This window comes from Thalassophryne amazonica, chromosome 21 (genome assembly GCF_902500255.1).
Source record: "Thalassophryne amazonica chromosome 21, fThaAma1.1, whole genome shotgun sequence".
NCBI lineage: Eukaryota > Metazoa > Chordata > Actinopteri > Batrachoidiformes > Batrachoididae > Thalassophryne > Thalassophryne amazonica.
Genome location: NC_047123.1, coordinates 6,973,889 through 6,996,454, shown reverse-complemented (window position 1 = coordinate 6,996,454; position 22,566 = coordinate 6,973,889). Strand labels below are relative to the sequence as shown.

At 40.9% G+C, this 22,566-nt stretch overlaps 1 protein-coding gene across 1 annotated transcript in view; it reads left to right on the top strand.

The window, feature by feature from the left end:
• ttc13 (tetratricopeptide repeat domain 13) overlaps positions 1-22,566 on the top strand; it is a 117,861-nt gene that overhangs the window by 34,408 nt on the left and 60,887 nt on the right. Inside the window, exon 7 of the mRNA XM_034162263.1 lies at positions 9,720-9,836. Within this exon, the coding sequence (XP_034018154.1) occupies positions 9,720-9,836 (117 nt within the window). The remainder of the gene's footprint in view (positions 1-9,719; positions 9,837-22,566) is intronic.

Genomic DNA, 22,566 nt, shown 5'->3' with positions numbered 1-22,566 from the left:
CCGGGTGTCTTCAGGGGCCAACCGTCATCATACAAAGCATGAAGGAGTTATCATGATTTGATGTTCCATGGCAAAGGGTCAAAATGGCAGCACCATAGCGGCCACACCCTTCAACATAGAGAAAAGCTTTCGATAACTTTTGGTCAGTATCATCTTTGGATGCTGTCAAAGAAATTTGAAGTGCATTGGACAAAATCTGTAGGAGGAGTTCGTTCAAATACAACATGTGGAAATCACGCCAAAATGAGAAGGAAATTCAAAATGGCCGACTTCCTGTTTGGAGTAGACCCATGGTGCAAGAGACTTTTTTGTACGTCTATGCAAGTCACACGTGTACCAATTTTCATCTCCCTACTCCAAAAAAAACCCCTATGTGGAAGGGTTTTTGAAAGTTTCAAGGGGGCGCTATTGAGGCATTTTGCCCCGCCCATGGGCGACGCCCCTATGAATTGTAAAAGGTTGTCGTGCTCGACCTGTGTCAATTTTCATGATGATGTGACAAAATTAAAGCCGTCAAAAGGAACAACGTAATTTCATGGCGAATGGTCAATATTCGGCACGCCGCCACACGGACGCCGTTACTCGTAACTTCACAGCGTTCATCGCTTACGTTCACCAATTTGTTGTGCATGTTTTAGAAGTGGAATGAAGTTGATTGGGTTAAGTATGTGACATCAGGACCTCTTAAAGTAAAAATAGGACATTTCCCGCCACTACCGGGGGGCGCTATGGCGCAGGTGGGAACTTAAGATATGTAAACGTTCAGGGCGGAGCCCTCATCATGTCCAGCACGTTTGAAGGATCTACGATAAAGTATGTGGGCGTGACAGCCGTTCGAAGTGAAATGGCGTGCTCCGAAAAGCTCGTCAAAGTTTGACGACCCCTAGCAGCCACGCCTTTTGACTTAATTAGAATCTTTTGATATCTTTTGATCACCATTGTGTTGTGATGATTTTGACCAAATTTGAAGACAATCGGATGAAATCCCTAGGACGAGTTTGTTCAAATGTAAGTAGTGGAAATGGCCAAAAATGGCAAAAATTTGCTCAAAATCGAAACTTAAAATCAAAATGGCCGACTTCCTGTCGATATTTCACCATGACAGTAAGAGACTTTTTCGTGCGTCCTGGCATGGTAAATATGTGTACCGAATTTCGTGAGGCTACGATGAAAAAAGCCCAATGAGGAGGGGTTTTTGAAAATTTCTAGGGGGCGCTATTTCGCGATTTTTCTGCGACCATGTGCGACGCCCCCAAAATATCGAATTTCGGATCCGGCCGGACGACTTTGGAAAGTTTGGTGAGTTTTTGAGCATGGGAAGAGGCCGAAATTTCGATTTCAAGAGTGAGAATAATAATAATAATAATAAACAGCACAATTACAATAGGGTCCTCGTAGGACGTTGCCTACTCGGGCCCTAATAATGTTCTCTGTTTTGTGGGACTAAATGCACAGCTCCAAAGAGCTGCTCAGATTTCAGTCTGAATTAATCATTTCAGAGCGAATCGCTGTTTTAAATCAAATGACACCTCTTTCCAAACATTCTAATACAAACAATAACCTACAAATGACCAAACCCGTTTCCCCCCCCCAAAATGACACTTCCTCCTTTTTTTTATCCTGACGCGCAGCCAGCTGCAAGAACTCAGCTCAGAGGCTATGGAGCTACATTTGTGTCATTAATATCTGAAAGGAAATGCTTTTGACAAAAACCTCAGACTTTGTTCATTTCTATTTCTGTCTAGAGATGTAGGATCCATCATGTACATCAAGGATCCAGTGACTAATTTCAGATTTATTCACTCAATAAAATGTTGTTGACATAGAAAACCTGTAAAGCCTACTTTTAGTACACAGAAAATTCACAAGCGGTATTGATAAAGGAATTGATAAAGAATCGGATCGATAAGTGGAATCGATAATGGCGTCAGTATTGATAAAATGTTATCAATACCCATCATTAATCATATTGCATTGTGAGAAATTGAATCGCCATCAAATACATATCAGATCGCATCGAATCGGGAACAGGGACGAATCGTATCATCAGTATTGTTATGTATCATATCACTGGTAGTGTACTGAGGTGCGTATCAAATCATTGTCAGTAATGAGATTCACATGCCAAACTCACATGCAACATTTGGGTACATTGGAACTAAAGTACTTGTTTAAAGTTTTATTTTAGTACTTGACTGTCTCCGTTTGGTAATAGTGGCAACTTGTGATTCATTTCGGCACATCTGATCCAAGTTTCTGTTTGAATGTGTGATCACTGAAGTGTTTCGTTGTCTTCTGGAAAACGTGTGCTGTTGAGTATCTCAGTACAACCCTGTAGTGTGTGGAAAACTGGAACATGGTTTCATTTGTGTTTCTCAGTTTAATAGAGCTGGAAAGAACAACACAAGGATTCACTTTGTTTTCAGACACATCAGTCTTCTAAATAATTGCATGTTTGGCGTTTCGAGGCAGTAAAACACAACAAAATGAAATAAAAATGATTAAAATCTTCTTTCTGTTTAGCAAATGGTAATGGCTAAATTCACAAGGGTACATAATTGTGAACATTATCATTTATTGACGGTAGCTTGTGATCTACTAAAAACACGATTGAAGCCACAATTTACATAGATTATATTAACTGGCAGATTGCAAAGCTCAAAGAAGTATGTTGTCATATTGAAAGTTTCGCTCTGAAGCCTGTTATTTCCTGTGTGTAAATGTCAAGATGGTCTTTACTGGTGTGTGTATGTACACACATACTCACACCACCGCATACACACTTGGACGTAGCACACAGGCCGTTAGATAAGGCTTTACTGGGGCTATCAGATAAGAGAGCACTGATCCGATCCTGTTAGAATTTATTATGGTTAACAACAGAACAACAAATCTGACCTCACATGAACAGGATGCTAAATGTGTAATTTTTCTGGGGTGGTGGGGGGGGGGGTGTAGGTGGTTTACCACTATCATCAGAACATTTACTCATGAGGTGTTAAGGCCTAAACCTTAATGTCGAGATGTTGGAGTTCACCACTTCATCCTTTCTCTTGGGGGACAGTCGGGCATCATGTTACGTAACTCAGACAAATAAGTTTATAAAGTCAAGTTTTGTGAATAGATGCATAATTTCTATGAACAAGCGTAAGGTTTCCTGCTAAAAATAACAAGAGCGTCACAGGGTAGGGTTTTTTTTAACTAAGTTCTGTGTTTTCATCTGAGGAAACCAGATAATATCACTGTCTTAAGATGATATTTGTTGAGGCACGAAACATACAGTCAAAATGTTTAGGTTTGCAGTACCTAGAAAATACCTACTCCACCTTTTCCTGCCAAACAGTGCTGACGCTCCAAAAGGAAGCACTGCTCTTTCCTCACCATAGATTGTACATAAACAAGCCTGTGGGCAGACTTATGATGACTAAATGGTGACAAGGAGCCCAAGTCACCAGTACCAAAGAGGGCAAACGTTTCCAGAGCAGCAGTGAACAAAAACAAAAAAAAAATACATGGTCGCCTTGAGTATTGTGCTAGCTTTTTACTTCCACCAACAAAGTTGGAGGAGGTTATGTGTTTGTTTGCCTGTCTGTGAACAGCCTGGAGCCAACAGTCTTTCATATATCGTTATGAAATTTTTACTGAAGTTTCATATTCTGATAGGCAAGAACTGATTACATTTTCAAGGTCAAAGTCAGGAAAAATCTTGGGAAATTGGAAAAATCCCTATCGTTAACATTGAACAGATTTTCAGAAAAAAAAGATGTCAAAAAAGCTAACATTTCTTTCATATTTGAGAGTGTTATGTAGGGTGATGTCCTTATATATATCTTAAACAAATATGCCTCTATCACTCTCATATTTTAATGTGAGGTGCAGACTGACATTCACTATTGCCTGACAAAGTTTGATCCGGTCGCTCTCATTTTTCTGTTATGGATTTACCTACACCACCAAAATTGGATGGAAGTTCCAATTTTATACCTGTTTGCCTTCCAGTTGTCAGTCAGAATCCAAGTGCCAAAAAGCAATGACAAATTGTGCATAGCCGAGATAACCAATGTTCTGTGAAAATGATCGGAAAAAGAATTCAGAAAATGAAAAAATGGGGGGGAAAAAACCTGACAACAGCACAAAAAACTTTGATTCCAGTGGATGAACAAAATACATACTCCGGGCATTTCATTACATCTAATTTAGCTAATGAAAAGGCACTTCTAGCAGGACTTTGATCTTTAACATTTCTTCCAAGGTAAAATTTTGTGGAATTGGAAACTATTGTTGACAGAGGTTTGCGCTTTCTGAGCATAGTGCTCTAGTTGTATTCTTCGGTCATGTTGGATGAGTTTCTGCATTGATGCAATGGCAATACATACTAGGGAAAGGGTGTCCACCCTCAGGCTTATTATGCACCCCCCCCCAATACACACACACACAAACCAACATTTGTGCACTATACAGTAGTGTTCAGAATAATAGTAGTGCTATGTGACTAAAAAGATTAATCCAGGTTTTGAGTATATTTCTTATTGTTACATGGGAAACAAGGTACCAGTAGATTCAGTAGATTCTCACAAATCCAACAAGACCAAGCATTCATGATATGCACACTCTTAAGGCTATGAAATTGGGCTATTAGCAAAAAAAAAAGTAGAAAAGGGGGTCTTCACAATAATAGTAGCATCTGCTGTTGACGCTACAGACTCAAAACTATTATGTTCAAACTGCTTTTTTAGCAATCCTGTGAATCACTAAACTAGTATTTAGTTGTATAACCACAGTTTTTCATGATTTCTTCACATCTGCGAGGCATTAATTTTGTTGGTTTGGAAGATTTTGCTCATTTACTAGTGTGCTTGGGGTCATTGTCTTGTTGTAACACCCATTTCAAGGGCATGTCCTCTTCAGCATAAGGCAACATGGCCTCTTCAAGTATTTTGACATGTCCAAACTGATCCATGATACCTGGTATGTGATATATAGGCCCAACACCATAGTAGGAGAAACATGCCCATATCATGATGCTTGCACCACCATGCTTTACTGTCTTCACTGTGAACTGTGGCTTGAATTCAGAGTTTTAGGGGTCGTCTCACAAACTGTCTGCGGCCCTTGGACCCAAAAAGAACAATTTTACTCTCATCAGTCCACAAAATATTCCTCCATTTCTCTTTAGGCCAGTTGATGTGTTCTTTGGCAAATTGTAACCTCTTCTGCACGTCTTTTATTTAACAGAGGGACTTTGCGGGGGATTCTTGCAAATAAATTAGCTTCACACAGGCGTCTTCTAACTGTCACAGCACTTACAGGTAAATCCAGACTGTCTTTGATCATCCTGGAGCTGATCAATGGGTGAGTCTTTGCCATTCTGGTTATTCTTCTATCCATTTTAATGGTTGTTTTCCATTTTCTTCCACACGTCTCTGGTTTTGTTTGTCCATTTTAAAGCAGTGGAGATCATTGAAGATGAACAGCCTATAATTTTTTGCACCTGTGTATAAGTTTTCCCCTCTCCAATCAACTTTTTAATCAAACTACGCTGTTCTTCTGAACAATGTCTTGAACGTCCCATTTTCCTCAGGCTTTCAAAGAGAAAAGCATGTTCAACAGGTGCTGTCTTCATCCTTAAATAGGGGACACCTGATTCACACCTGTTTGTTCCACAAAACTGACGAACTCACTGACTGAATGCCACACTACTATTATTGTGAACACCCCCTTTTCTACTTTTTTTTACTAATAGCCCAATTTCATAGCCTTAAGAGTGTGCATATCATGAATGCTTGGTCTTGTTGGATTTGTGAGAATGTACTGAATCTACTGGTACCTTGTTTCCCATGTAACAATAAGAAATGTACTCAAAACCTGGATTAATCTTTTTAGTCACATGGCACTACTATTATTCTGAACACTACTGTATATGGATTGGTCTGTCTCTGTTCATGTGTTTTGCGAGCGAAACTGGTCAATCTCAATGAAACATCACATAATAGTAGCATATCGTGTGAAGGATGCATCACACTGCATGATATTGACTTCATAAGTCCAAGTTCTCCAAAATAGTTATTTGGATTTCAGTGAAATTTTGCACAGTGGTAGCACACCATGTGCAGATTCCTATGAAGGAAAATCATTCTGGTCTGACATCATTAAGGGGAGACGATTGGACTTTTGTTGCCGTTGTTGTTTTAAATGTATAATATTTGTCAATTACATCTACAGTGGTTGACCAGTTGGCAATTTGGGCGAAAGATATTCAAGCAACTAGTATGGCAGAGTGAGGGCATCATTTCATGAGCTTCACAGATCTCTAGTTTTCATACATACGCTGCAATATACATATTGCATACTACACTCTGTCTGTCACACAGTGAGGACATTCATAAGACAAAAATAGAATAGAAGGCTTTTTATTGTCATTATACACAAGGTACAACAAAATTAAAAGACAACTCCCGTAGTGTAAAGGTGTAAAAAAGTAATATAAAAAGACAAATAAGAACATCTACATGTATTTGCAAAGGAGCCAGTAGGTGTATATAAGTTAGCCAATCGTAGAATAAATGTATTGCACTGTTAATAAGTATATTACTTAAGGTAGAGACACTGTGGGTATGTGAGAAATATAAACAATATAAATCAATCAATCAATTTTATTTATATAGCGCCAAATCACAACAAACAGTTGCCCCAAGGCGCTTTATGTTGTAAGGCAAGGCCATACAATAATTACGTAAAAACCCCAACAGTCAAAACGACCCCCTGTGAGCAAGCACTTGGCGACAGTGGGAAGGAAAAACTCCCTTTTAACAGGAAGAAACCTCCAGCAGAACCAGGCTCAGGGAGGGGCAGTCTTCTGCTGGGACTGGTTGGGGCTGAGGGAGAGAACCAGGAAAAATACATGCTGTGGAGGGGAGCAGAGATCAATCACTAATGATTAAATGCAGAGTGGTGCATACAGAGCAAAAAGAGAAAGAAACACTCAGTGCATCATGGGAACCCCCCAGCAGTCTAAGTCTATAGCAGCATAACTAAGGGATGGTTCAGGGTCACCTGATCCAGCCCTAACTATAAGCTTTAGCAAAAAGGAAAGTTTTAAGCCTAATCTTAAAAGTAGAGAGGGTGTCTGTCTCCCTGATCTGAATTGGGAGCTGTTTCCACAGGAGAGGAGCCTGAAAGCTGAAGGCTCTGCCTCCCATTCTACTCTTACAAACCCTAGGAACTACAAGTAAGCCTGCAGTCTGAGAGCGAAGCGCTCTATTGGGGTGATATGGTACTATGAGGTCCCTAAGATAAGATGGGACCTGATTATTCAAAACCTTATAAGTAAGAAGAAGAATTTTAAATTCTATTCTAGAATTAACAGGAAGCCAATGAAGAGAGGCCAATATGGGTGAGATATGCTCTCTCCTTCTAGTCCCCGTTAGTACTCTAGCTGCAGCATTTTGAATTAACTGAAGGCTTTTCAGGGAACTTTTAGGACAACCTGATAATAATGAATTACAGTAGTCCAGCCTAGAGGAAATAAATGCATGAATTAGTTTTTCAGCATCACTCTGAGACAAGACCTTTCTAATTTTAGAGATATTGCATAAATGCAGAAAAGCAGTCCTACATATTTGTTTAATATGTGCTTTGAATGACATATCCTGATCAAAAATGACTCCAAGATTTCTCACAGTATTATTAGAGGTCAGGGTAATGCCATCCAGAGTAAGGATCTGGTTAGACACCATGTTTCTAAGATTTGTGGGGCCAAGTACAATAACTTCAGTTTTATCTGAGTTTAAAAGCAGGAAATTAGAGGTCATCCATGTCTTTATGTCTGTAAGACAATCCTGCAGTTTAGCTAATTGGTGTGTGTCCTCTGGCTTCATGGATAGATAAAGCTGGGTATCATCATAATACTGCCTAAGGGAAGCATGTATAAAGTGAATAAAATTGGTCCTAGCACAGAACCTTGTGGAACTCCATAATTAACCTTAGTCTGTGAAGAAGATTCCCCATTTACATGAACAAATTGTAATCTATTAGATAAATATGATTATAATAAAATAAAAATAAAATAAAATTTTATGGTCAACAGTATCAAAAGCAGCACTGAGGTCTAACAGAACAAGCACAGAGATGAGTCCACTGTCTGAGGCCATAAGAAGATCATTTGTAACCTTCACTAATGCTGTTTCTGTACTATGATGAATTCTAAAACCTGACTGAAACTCTTCAAATAGACCATTCCTCTGCAGATGATCAGTTAGCTGTTTTACAACTACCCTTTCAAGAATTTTTGAGAGAAAAGGAAGGTTGGAGATTGGCCTATAATTAGCTAAGATAGCTGGGTCAAGTGATGGCTTTTTAAGTAATGGTTTACTTTACTGCCACCTTAAAAGCCTGTGGTACATAGCCAACTAATAAAGATAGATTGATCATATTTAAAATCGAAGCATTAAATAATGGTAGGGCTTCCTTGAGCAGCCTGGTAGGAATGGGATCTAATAGACATGTTGATGGTTTGGATGAAGTAACTAATGAAAATAACTCAGACAGAACAATCTGAGAGAAAGAGTCTAACCAAATACCGGCATCACTGAAAGCAGCCAAAGATAACGATACGTCTTTGGGATGGTTGAGTAATTTTTTCTCTAATAGTTAAAATTTTATTAGCAAAGAAAGTCATGAAGTCATTACTAGTTAAAGTTAAAGGAATACTCACTCAATAGAGCTCTGACTCTTTGTCAGCCTGGCTACAGTGCTGAAAAGAAACCTGGGGTTGTTCTTATTTTCTTCAATTAGTGATGAGTAGTAAGATGTCCTAGCTTTACAGAGGGCTTTTTTATAGAGCAACAGACTCTTTTTCCAGGTTAAGTGAAGATCTTCTAAATTAGTGAGACGCCATTTCCTCTCCAACTTACGGGTTATCTGCTTTAAGCTGCGAGTTTGTGAGTTATACCACGGAGTCAGGCACTTCTGATTTAAAGCTCTCTTTTTCAGAGGAGCTACAGCATCCAAAGTTGTCTTCAATGAGGATGGAAAACTATTGACGAGATACTCTATCTCACTTACAGAGTTTAGGTAGTTTAGGAGTTTAGGTAGCTACTCTCTCTACTGTGTTGGTATATGGCATTAGAGAACATAAAGAAGGCATCATATCCTTAAACCTAGTTAAAGCGCGTTCTGAAAGACTTCTAGTGTAATGAAACTTATTCCCCACTGCTAAGGAAGTTATTATGAGTAACATACTATACATGAACTATGTATCCAAAAATATAGAATATAGTATATAGAATATAGCATAATATATAAAATATAGTATAGTATATAGAATATGGTGTAGCATAACATAACATATAATTAAAACATATAATATAATAATGTTACTGCTTACCTTTTCTTTTATTGTGTTTTTATTTGAAATGATAAAATTAGTCAACTCAAGCAAAGGCTGCAGAATTGAATACAAGCCAAGCCATTTGTTTTATTTTACATAGAAATAAAGTTGTAACTTACCCACAAGAGCCATGTGTGTTATGTTTGTGTAGGCATGATGTTATCTCTTGAGCCATATGTGCAGCAGCTATATAGCAAAGAAACAAGGAGGTTGTACCATTGACTGTATACAAGGTTTCACACAACAGTGTGGAGTCAACTTTCGCATTTGTCCAAATGCAGTGTGACTTTCAAGAAGCTGTATTGATGTGTGTGTGTGTGTGTTTGTTCAGATCCTGTCTCCTTTGGGTCGTATCAGCGAGGCCCTTGGTGACCTGTCTAAAGCCATCCATCTGCAACCCTCAGCTCGCCTGTACAGACACAGGGGGACTCTGCTTTTCATCTCAGAGGTTTGTTGTCACAAGTGTGCAGTGCCTGGATACAATACTGACCCCTTCAGGTTGTAATTGAGTTTTGTTGACATCAGAATTTTTATTTTGTTTAAAATGTATTTTAATTTAGGCTTTTTAAAGCAAATTTTTTTTAAATGGGGCTTTCACTGTCAAAGTATAGATAAATGTCTGAGTTATGTTTCAGTTTATTTGCCATTTGCAGTAAAACTACATTGGAAAAAAACGTTGCAAGAGCTTAGTGTGCATAAACATACATTTTAAAAACATGGACACAAAGACATAATAAATGAATAAATAGATAACACTTGCCACAATAAAAGCAATAAGAGCAATAAGAGATAATAAAAAATAGTAAAGTGCTTGTCAGTCAGTGTGCACAGTTCAAAGCCATCATAGCTTGTGGAAAGAAGCTGTTTACATGGCGAGACATGGTGCATTTAATAGAACGATAGTGTTTCCCAGAAGGAAGAAGCTCAAATAGTTCTTAGCAGGATGGGTGGGGTCATTAATGATCAGTAATGCCCGCGAAAGAAGCCTGCCTTTAAAAATGTCCTCCAGGGCTGGCAGCTCACAGCCTATTACCCTGCGAGCAGAACGCACCACTCTGTTTAAAACTATTTTTTCTTTACATGTAAGATTTCCAAACCACACAGAGATACAGTTTATAAGGAGACTTTCAACAGCACAGTTATAAAAATTTAAAAGAATGTGCTTATTTAGAGTAAACTCCTTAAGTTTACGTAGAAAATAGAGCCGCTGTCTGGACTTTTTGGCAATAGTTTGAGTGTTAGCATGCCAGCTCAAATCATTAGAAAGGGTCACACCAAGAAATTTCACACTGTCAACCCTCTGTACCTCTGTGTTGTTAATAATAATAATAGGCAAGTGAACATTGCTTTTCCCAAAGTCAATAATCAGTTCATTTGTTTTGGAAGTGTTAAGAACTAAATGATTTTGTTCACTCCACTGGACTACATACTGAACCTCTGACCGATAGAGTCATCACCATCTGAATTAACAAGACCAATAATAGTAGTATCATCTGCATATTTGATGATCATATTATTGGAAAAAGACGCAACACAATCATATGTGTACAAAGTGTAGAGCAGAGGACTTAGAATACATCCTTGCGGAGAACCTGTATTCACAAGAAGTACATGTGAAAAACAGTTGTTAATTTTAATCCTCTGTGGTCTACCAGTTAAAAAGTTTAAAATCACTTGCAAATGGCATCACATAAGCCAAGAGTTTTCAATTTGTGAATGAGCTGCACTGGAACAAGAGAATTAAAAGCAGAGCTGTAGTCTATAAAAAGCAATACGACATAGATTTTCCTTTATCCAAGTGCTTATTCACAGAGTTCAGCGTGAAGGAGATGGCATCTTCGACACTCCTGTTGCGGCTGTAGCAATTGGAGCGGGGTCCACAGACACTGGTATTTGATTTTAATATAGTCCAACACCAGACGCTCAAAAGTCTTCATTAAAACAGAGGTTAAGGCCACAGGCCGATAGCATTAAAACAGGTCACAGGCCATCTTCTAGGTACTGGTATTATGTCTGACTTTTTAAAAGATAAAGGGACAGTACAGTACCATAGTGACAAGTTAAAAAGGTCTGTTAAAACAGGAGCTAGTTTCTCTGCACACAGTTTGAGCACCCGGGGTGGGATTCTGTCCGGTCCAGGGGCCTTCCTCACCTTGGTCCTGGACAAAACCCTTTAGACTTCTTCAGAGTGATGGTAAGTCCACTCTTCTCAATGAAAAGACAACAGGCTCAGTGTTCCCAGTTTCAAATCTACAATAAAACTGATTAAGATCATTTGGCAATGAGGGACAAAGTCAGTAATGTTCGCTTCTTTAGGTTTCCTTGTGGTTGCAGCATTCAGTCCCTCCCACATTAGATGTGGGTCATCTGCATTGAGGTAACCTTCCATTTTGTCACCCCAGGAGCATTTTGCGGCTCTAATAGACTGCTCCAAAGAGTATCTGGCTTGCTTGCAAGCAGCATGGTCACCAGATTTAAAATCCCCAGCACGCTCCTTTAATTTTTGTCTCACATCAGCATTAATCCAAGGTTTCTGACTAGGATGATGTGTGATAACCCTCTGCGAGACACATATATCGATACAAAAATTAATATATCCAATAATAGCATTGCAGTATTCGTCCAGATCCTCTGACTGGAGGACAGACCAATCTGTCGCATCAAAGCAGCCTTGGAGTTGAACCTCACTGTCCCTGGTCCAACACTGTACAGTACGGGTTATTGGCTTCAGTTGTCTACTCCTCTGAATGTATGAAGGAAGCAGAAGAATGGAGGAGTGATCTGACTTGCCGAAGGGGGGTCTAAGTAGGGACTTATAAGCTGATTTAACATTACTGTAACAGTGGTCTAAAATATGTGCCCCCCTTGTGGGGAGTTTCACATGCTGATAATAGTTAGGTGAGACCGTTTTAAAATTACTTTTATTAAAGTCCCCAGCCACAATAATCACTGAGTTTGGGTGAGAGTTTTCATAAGTATGTATGATGTCACTCAATTTACTAAGAGCATCAGAAGTGTCAGCCCGTGGATGAATGTAGACAGCGCATAAAAACATTTCAGAAAACTCTCGGGGGAGATAAAAGGGGCGACATTTGATGACAAGGCACTCCAGGTTAGTTGTGCAAGTTTGATTCATTATAACAGTGTCCGTGCACCAGTGTTCATTAATAAAAAAACACACACCTTCCTCCTTTTGACTTCCCGGTGCGTTCTCTCACTCTGTCGAGCGGTAAATAGAGAAGCCCGGCGGCTGAATGGCAGAGTCTGGCACCTCACTGCAGAGCCATGTCTCCGACAGGCAGTACACGGAGCAATCTTTGGCCTCGCGCTGGGTCTGGATGCGGCTCAGCAGGTCATCCGTCTTGTTTGGCAGAGACTGGACGTTCGCCAAATAAATAGACGGCAGCAGGACTTTGCAGGGGCATCCGCAGAGTTTAACGAGCAGACCTCCTCGCTTTCCCCTGTGCTTACACTTACGATACGATACACTTTATTGTCCCTTCCAGGAAATTTGTCTTAGACTCCAAGAGCTGCACAAGTAAAAGTCAAACTGCCATGACATAATTACATAACTCATACAGAATTTACATAACTTAATACACACATCAATCATACATATTGCACAATCCCTAATACACATATCCAAATTACACATGCCCGTATTACACAGCGGTCTCCCATATAATTCATGCATATTGCACATATCCCTAAAAACACATACCCCTATTGCACAGCCACATCTCCCACATATGGTTATGGAAAATACTAAATGAATAAATACACATAAAATAACAATGCCACCATGTCATTAACGCACAATCCTACTACCTATCCCAGGAACCATATTTAAGACACTAATTGATGTGGGCACAAATGAGTTTTTAAAGCGATTCAGTTTGCACTGAGGGACTCTGTATCGCCCTACCAGACGGTAGGAGTTCATACTCAGGATAGAGGATGTTTGACTTCCTACGCGGATTGTTGTAGGTGTCCCCATCGTGGAGCTCAGTCGGCGGCGGTACACGGCGTTGGCTCCGCACCGGTCCCCTCGCTCTGCTCTCCGGCTCCCCTGACTTGACTCTTGCCCCTGTAGCCTCGCATGGGGCAAACATTAAAGTCAGCACACCTCAGTTCAGGGATTACATGGCATAGGCCACCAACTTTATCCCGATCTGAATAAGTAATTCACGATCATACGTGACAGTGGCAAGTGTTCCAAAAACGAATAAAAACAACATAAAACACATAGCACACAAGTGAGCTCTTGCTCTTGCGACGGCGCCTTCCTCGGCGCCATCTTGCCCTGACTTTATGTGCTACATAAAGTCCAAAAAGAAACACAAAATAAGAGATTGTGCAGTAAGTACTCAGCTCCTTCATGGCACAACTAAATCAGCAATCCACTATTGCAAAATGTATTTCATTTCATTTATTTTGACCACATTTTCACTTGAGAGTAATTTTTTTTACAAAGTATCTTGAATTTGTGCAATTTAGATTTGATGTCACCAAAAAATAAAACCTTTAAAAAAGCCCAAAAGGGGTAAGTAATTTCATAGGCATAGTCCCATGTTTCTATATGTTGAGTCTCTTGTACACCTTCCAACCAGGGATTATGTAGCCGCTATGGAGGACTTCCAGCAGTCTTTAGAACTGAAGAAAAAATCAGCCTATCGCCATGCTCTATAAGGCTTGACCTTCTTCCACAGAGGCATGCTAAAGGTACAGTACATTCGTTTACTGGCATTTGCAGTAATATAGCTTGGGGATTCTCAGCCTTTTTTACTTTAAGACAACTGTTACACAAAAGGCTATACCAGCACCGTAAAGAGGGCGCCAGTGGACCTCAGTCTGCAGTTCATCTCCACCTTAAAGACACTAACTACACGTTTGAGGACAAAGAAGTTAAAATCTTAGCCAGAGAGAAGAAATGGTTTGAGAGAGGGGTTAAGGAGGCATTTGTGAAACAGTTGAAACCCAGCCTTAACCGGGGAGGGGTTCTGAAACACGCTTTGTCCCTGTTTACAATGGGGTACTCAGGTCAAAGCAGTTTCAGTCTTTTTTTTTTCATGGTAATGAGTCATTCACATCATCAGGAGAGGCGTCAGTCCCATCGTTAGGAGGGACAGCTGCCCTGTCCTTAGGAGGGTGCTAACTAGAGCACAATAGGTGCTAATTAAAGCCATTGTTAGTCACTAGCCGATAGCAGTGTGCCTCTCTGTAGGAGGCGTATGGTTAGGTTTTAAAAACTCCAGCTTTTGTGGCTTCTGTTTGTTCTTCTCGACAAGGGTCAGACAGACGTCAGACTACCAGAGCCAAGAATTTTAGCTGAGAAAGCTTCTGCGATTTGAAGCGAAACGGTCTTCGCGTCAAGCAACCCAGTCCAGTTGAAGATTCAAGCTTCTGTACCTTAAGGCCCACCTACGGGTACTTTGTAAGGAATATTTAATTATTCAAATAAAAATAGAAGAGCTCTGCATAGCCTAACACATTCAGAATGGTCTTGGTGGCTTCTCTCATTAGTCTCCTCCTTGCACAGTCACTCAGTTTTTGAGAACTGACTGCTCTTTATTTACCATGGACTACTACTACTGCTTGAGGCCTCTAGAGGCAACACGTGTGATGTGTTCATTTATACTGTCTGCTGTAAACTGAAACTACAGTGGTTCCTTTTGCAATAACTACATGCGATCTGAAACTTCTGAGATACTGTATTTCATCTGAGCTGTTTCACTGGGCTTTTTATGAAAACCTAATACTTTTTTTCTTCTCCAGGAAGCCATTGAGATATTCAAAGAGGCACTAAGCTGAAGTCTGACTTCATAGATGCATATAAGAGCCTTGGACAGGCCTACAGGTACACTGTGAATAATCCTTTATAGAAGTTGAAGCACTGATGTTATCACATCGAGGCTAACATTGTATTCACTCTTGGCATTATACAAATATAGTAATGTGTTAAAGTATTTTCCTCCCTTCTGATGTCCTCAGTTTTTGTTTAACATAAAGTAAAAAAAAAAATTCAGGTATTTAAAAACAAAAAAAAACAAAACACAAAAAATCCCAATTTAAGTGGTCTATATTTTTTAATGGCCTCCCTATGAGCTCTCTGCCGCAGTGACTTCCATGCTGGCCAGAATGGCTCGGAGTAGTACCACCTCGTTGGCGATGCAGTCCTGCCATCTAATTCTCATAATACTGGAGCTTCTGTTGCTGGAAATGCTTCTTCACATCACGGCGACACTCCATCCACACTTCTGAACTGTACAAGAGGTGTGGAGAGAACAATGGCTCTGAAAGATCATGATCTTGGTTTGGAGAGTGAGGTCATGGTTCATGAAGACGCCTTCCGTAAACTGCATGCACCATTTGATCAGGTTCTTGATGTCCTTCTGACTGTGGCATTGCTAGAAAGAAATGCTGGCCCTTGTATGGGAAGGAATTTACAGTTTCAAACACAGTTTTGTGAATTTGGACATTGCTGGGGTTGGGAGGGTGGTTGATCTGTCAGTTGCTTGTACCAGGATTTTGTCTTGGAAATGTTGGTTTCAAGCCATAGCGGGTGTAAGTGTCATTAAAAACCCAGCATCTGACTGGCAGCGGCCACAGTGTGCTCAAGAGTACTATTAATCATCTGTGTACCGGAGTTGCCTTATCGTGCTTATTGTGGTGAAGGCTTCCACCCCTTCTGTAGCAGATCTCAACACCAGGACAGGTAGCTCTTGTATCATGGCTCTAAAGTACAGGGAAAACAGTGTAGGAGTAAGGACACAGCCCTGTTTCAGGCCTGCCATTATTGGGGAAGGGGGCCAAGAGGGTATTGTTGATGGTGACCGTGGCCAGACATGTCCTTGTGAAATGTCCTGATGAGGTCGATGAACTACTTTGAGCATCCAAAGCGTAGCAGGTAGCTCACATGGTAATCCTCGGGACACTGTCAATAGCTTTTTCAGGGTCCCAGAAAATGAACATAAGTGGTTATCCCGGGACCTTTCCTGGAGAAGACGGGCGCAGAAGATCATGTCTGTTCTTCCTTGTGATGGGCAGAAAAAACATTGGGATTCTGGGATGACTTCTTCAGCAACTGCCATCAGCCAGTCCTGTAGGATATTGGCAAATATCTTTCCTACATGCTAAGGAGGGACATCCCACAGATGGAGTGATCTCACTTCTTGAAGATGTGGATGATGGTTGCATCCTTGAGGTCATCCAAGAATATCCACTGCTCCCACATGAGTTGGATCAGCATGAAGTGACGGGTTCTCATGAGATACAATCTCCGGGGGCGCATTGTTGGGACCTGGTGCTTTCTACGTCTTCATGAGCATTCTCAAATTAATCGTGTAATGGTGAAGTCGACATACAGTACCGTACCAGATATTGAAGGATGTCTACTCTCTGGAAATGATCCTTCCACCTTTTGGAGGATATCCCGGTCATGCGTGAGTGGGGCAGATCCATCTTCAGACTGGAGTGTGTTTGTTCCAGATTGGATGGAATCATGAAGCTCCTTTGTCACTGTGTAGAAACGTTTGTTATCCCTGCAGTCTGTGGAGGCCTGTATCTTGCGTGCCTTTCCTTGCCACCAGGTGTTTTGCAGTTCCTTCACTTTGCACTGGCAAGTGGGCTTGACATCCAGTAGACTGCGCAGACGAGCATGTGTTGGCTTATTCTCTCAGGCAAGTCTGGCAGACCTCTTTTGGTCAAACTAGTCATGGTGGAAGCAATGAATGATTCCACCTGCATAATTTGAGGCGGGGGTCAGTTACCTTTTCACATGGGTGAAAATTTAAATTAGACTTTTCTTTTGCTTCAACAAATAGAAATGATTTAAAATCTATTTTTTTGTTGCTTGAGTTGCCTTTGTTTTATGGGGAATAAACAGAAGGAATCAGGATGAGGCCAATACATTTTCTCAGCACTTTCACGCTAACTTTATCTTGTCATTTTCTTCTTCTTAGAGAGCTTGGAGATTTTGAATCGGCAATGGAGAGCTTCCAAAAAGCCCTTATGCTAAACCAGAATCACATTCAGTCTCTCCAGCTTCGAGGCATGATGCTGTACCACCACGGCTCTCTACAAGAAGCCATTGGCAACTTTAAAGTAGGGGATTCTTCCTGGTTCATGTTAAATAACTTTCATGTGTTCCATATATTTGTTCTGTTATTTTATCTAAAATTGTCACCAATCCATGAGCTCACTAATCTGGTCTGCTTCAATATATGACCAGCCTACTAATTTTAATCACGAGCTCCATCCTTCTCATCTTTGGCCTTAATCTTTCTCTTTTCTGCCCTTTAGAGGTGCCTTCAGTTGGAGCCCTATAATGAGGTGTGTCAGTACATGAAGGGTTTAAGTCATGTGGCCATGGGACAGTTCTATGAAGGCATCAAAGCTCAAACTAAGGTCATGTTGAATGATCCTATGTTAGGGCAGAAAGCCAGCTCTGAGTACCTCAAAGTCAAATACCTCAGAGGTTAGTTTCCTTCTGTGTACACTCCCATATTGCTCGTGTTTGCGCACACGCACACATGTGGGGCATTAAAATTGGAAACATTCAAATGTGATTTTTCACAGGTAGAGTTGTTCTACTGTTTGCCTTTCATTAGAATCTGTGAACTCAGAATGTACTGGCTATACACCCCATGTGGCTGAGTGCCAGTCCCAAGCCCGGATAAATGAGCATAGAAGTGGCAAGGGTGTACACCTTAAATTTTGTCAAATCTCAGCCACATTGGATGCACAAGCCAGTGCATTCAGCATATCAGTCCCACTCACTCACTCACTCACTCATCTTCAGCCACTTACTCCAATTAAGGGTCTGGAGCCTATCCCAGCAGTCATAGGGCACGAGGCGGGGTGCATTTTGGACAGGACGCCAGTCTCGCGGGGCCACATCTAGACAAACAAACACATTCACACCCGCATGCACACCTATGGACAACTTAAAGTTTCTAGTCTACCTGACCTGCATGCCTTTGGATGTAGGAGGAAGCAAGAGCACCGAGAGAGATCCCATGCAAACACGGGGAGAACATGCCAACTCCACAGAGAAAGGCCACAGGTGGGAATAGATCCCATGACCTTCTTGCTTTGAGGCAACAATGCTAACCACTAATCCACCGTGCCACCTACATCATTCCCAACCCCTAATGAATATGGTTGTATCTGGAAGGATATCCAGCATAAATTTGCCAAACAAAACCTCCAGATAACAAATTGAATTTCCATATTAGGTCAGTCAAGGCCTGGATTAAGGATGATAGCCAATAGTGCAATTGTCCAACAGGCTACCAGCAGAAATAGTCCTACTGTTGGGTGAGGAAAACACTGAGAATGTGCCTGAGTGATTGTGGCTGTTTGCTAAAGGTCATTGTCCTGCTGAAATATGAACCATCACCCCAGTCTGAGGTCAAGAGCGCTCTGGAGCAGGTTTTCATCCAAGATGTCTCTGTACATTGCTGCATTCATCTTTCCCTCAATCCTGACTAGTCTCCCAATTCCTGCTGCTGAAAACATCCCCACAGCATGATGCTGTCACCACCATGCTTCACTGTAGGGATGGTGCCTGGTTTCCTCCAAACATGACACGAAAGAGTTCAGTCTTTGTCTCATCAGACCAGGGAATTTTGTTTCTCCTGGTCTGAGAGTCCTTCGGTCCTCCCTGCCTTCACTGCGCATACCTGCCAAATTCCAGGCGGGCTGCCATGTGTCTTTTACTAAGGAGTGGCTTCCATCTGGTCACTCTACCATACAGGCCTGATTGGTGGATTGCTGCAGAGATGTTGTCCTTCTGGAAGGAGCTTTGATAGAGGTTCTCTTCTGTCTGTCTAAAGCCCCTTTCATACCGGGCCAACTTCGAGTTGCGTCGTGCGGCGTCGTCATGACGCCGCATGTATGCAACCTCATGCCGAGACGATGTAGCTCAATACCAGAACACCGTGTCGGATGCAAAGGACGAAGTGAATCGGACGCCAAAAATTAAACATGTTTAATTTTATCCTGCGTCGAGCAGAGGACGCAGAAAGGAAGTGGTTTCAACACAAGTCAGGACACAGCAACGGTACTCGACGTGACCGGAAGCCACACCCTCACAATACAACATTACCTGACCAATTTATGATTCCTGCTATGTTCCATTGTTCGAGCAGTATAAATCATGCAGGTTGGTTTTTATACCGTGTACACAATGCAGTGAAACTACATGCACAAAAAGAGCACAGAAAAAAAAATGCTGATTGCAGCCTGACTGCTGCTTCAGCTCCTCGCTCTTAAATTATCTCACAGCTATATTTAAATAAAGTCCATAAAAGTCCTGCTCACAGACTGATTGCCAAAGACAGGACATGTCCACATCTAGTAAAAAGTCCGGACATCTGCAGTCCACTCACAGACGATTTGCTTGCACGTGCACATGTGAACAATTAAAAGAAAAACTGGCTGGCCGCAGGCAGTTCCTCACTCCCCCCTCAAACTCTCTCATCATTGTGTTAAATAAAGGACAAATAGGACATGAGTTAAGTCCTGCTCACAGACTGATTGCCAGAGACAGGACATGTCCATATCAAGTATAACTCCAAACATCTCCACATTTACTCATAGACAGTTCGTTCTCGCGCGCACGGTCAAAGAAAGAAAGCTCAACTATAGCAGAAATCAGAGCGCAGCCCTGCACAGCTTCTTCCATTTAAAAATAACGGAGGCCACTGTGCTCATTGGGACCTTCAAAGCAGAAATGTTTCTGTGCCCTTCCCCAGAATTGTACCTTGAGACAATCCTGTCTCGAGGTCTACAGACAATTCCTTTGACTTCATGCTTGGTTTGTGCTCTGACATGTTCTGTCAACTGTGGGACTTTATATGTAGACACGTGTGTGTCTTTCCAAATCATGTTCAGTTAACTGGATTTACCCCAGGTGGACTCCAGTTAAGCTGTAGAAACATTTCAAGGATGATGAGTGGAAACGGGAGGCACCTGAGCTCAATTTTGAGCTTCATGACAAAGACTGTGAATACTTATGTGCATGTGATTTCTCAGTTTTAATTTTTAATAAATTTGCAAAAATCTCACCTTTTCACATTGTCATTATGGGGTATTGTGTGTGGAATTTTGAGGGAAAATTAATTTCATCCATTTTGTAATAAGGCTGTAACATAACAAAATGTGGAAAAAGTGAAGTGCTGTGAATACTTTCTGGATGCACTGTACATCTCCTTGGCTTTTTTCCAATCGTTGGCGTCCTCATCACTCACGCACAATAGTGCCAGATTGTGTCCAGAGATGTGCACGTTCCCTCATGTCAAATTATTTTGAAGCACTCTGTTACTCAAGCAAATTAGAGTCTGGGTTCATGTGCTTGTGCTGCTTGTGCATTTACCACATCGTGAAACTGCCTTGGTTTCTGGATGACAACCATCCAGGCAGACAACCAATCCATACCCATTTCTCGTAAGTAACCACCTGCTTGCCACAGCCAGGTGATATGTGGGCGTCACCTTTGCTTTCTGCAGTCACTGAGTTCATCAAAACTGAGGCAGCTCATGCCCAGAAAAATGTGCCACATGGTCAAAATGTCATTAGAGTTTCAAGTGATAATCCTCATCTGAGTTATTATAAACATGCATAATTTTGCTATTCTTGCATATTGAGTAATAGAAGTATTTGATAGTTTTTACAGTTTATGCTTTTCTTGCATAATGATAGCCTGCTTTTCTGCCAGAGTACTCTCGCTATCTACATTCTCACCTGGACATTCCAGTGGCAGAGTACAATGTGGACCATGACTTGCCGGGAAACTTTAAGAATCACTGGGCTAAGAACTTGCCTTTTCTACTGGAGGACTATGAAGAACAGCCGGGCCTACAGCCACATATCAAGTAGGTGTGACGGTCCTACTTTAATTATAGCAATTACTATAAAGTACAAAAGATTATTTTACAATTTCAAGAGCGGCACAGTAGCAGCTGAAAAATAATGAATTCCTATTTAAAACTGTACAGTCCTCCACTTCAATACAGGTTAGACAGGATTTGGAAGTTTTATAAATGAGGACTTTATAATTTCCACAGCCATATTTGCAGAAATATTTGAGCTCACAGTGCGGTGACAGTTAAGGTATTTTGTGGCTTAAAGCTAACAGTAGAGATCTTTCTGCATCTTATTCCATCAGTGTTCAGGCAGATATTCATGTGTTCCTGTTAGCACAGTTAAAATTATTTTTATCCACAAATGTTTCAAAAATTAGCCACAATCCAGTCCATTAAAAGTTTCACTTTCAGATCACTTTGAAAGTTGATCTTGTATGTTCTCAATACTGTTGTAGGGATGTGCTGCCACAGAACTTTGACAGCTACAGCAGTGAGATTCAGAAACTGATCTGCACAGCTGACCATCTGGGTGCACTAATGCAATATGACACGCCAGGTTTCTTACCAAATAGGAGAATACACAGAGGTACGACTAATAAATAATCTACCTCATAAAGATGGTTAAAAGTGTAGTAATAATAATTGCCTGTAAATTTCAGCAATGGGCTTAGGAACCCTGGAGGTGATGCAGACCATGCACAGGACATGGAGCAACTCCAAAGTGCGGGTCAATGGCAAGACCCGGCAAATGCAGTGGAGAGACATGTTCGACATAGCTGTCAAATGGAGGAGGTGAGAAGAGTTTCCTCTACAGGAATGATTCTAGTCTCTTCAATGAGCATCCTGTTTAACCCTAATCACTTCACATGGGGTCCAAACGAATCCCAGGGGTAAATTCTATTGGCATATTTTGTGAACTCTTATATTTATTTAAGTGTAATTGTCACCTATAGTAGTGTTCAGAATAATAGTAGTGCTATGTGACTAAAAAGATTAATCCAGGTTTTGAGTATATTTCTTATTGTTACATGGGAAACAAGGTACCAGTAGATTCAGTAGATTCTCCCAAATCCAACAAGACTAAGCATTCATGATATGCACACTCTTAAGGCTATGAAATTGGGCTATTAGTAAAAAAAAGTAGGAAAGGGGGTGTTCACAATAATAGTAGTGTGGCATTCAGTCAGTGAGTTCGTCAATTTTGTGGAACAAACAGGTGTGAATCAGGTGTCCCCTATTTAAGGATGAAGACAGCACCTGTTGAACATGCTTTTCTCTTTGAAAGCCTGAGGAAAATGGGACTTTCAAGAC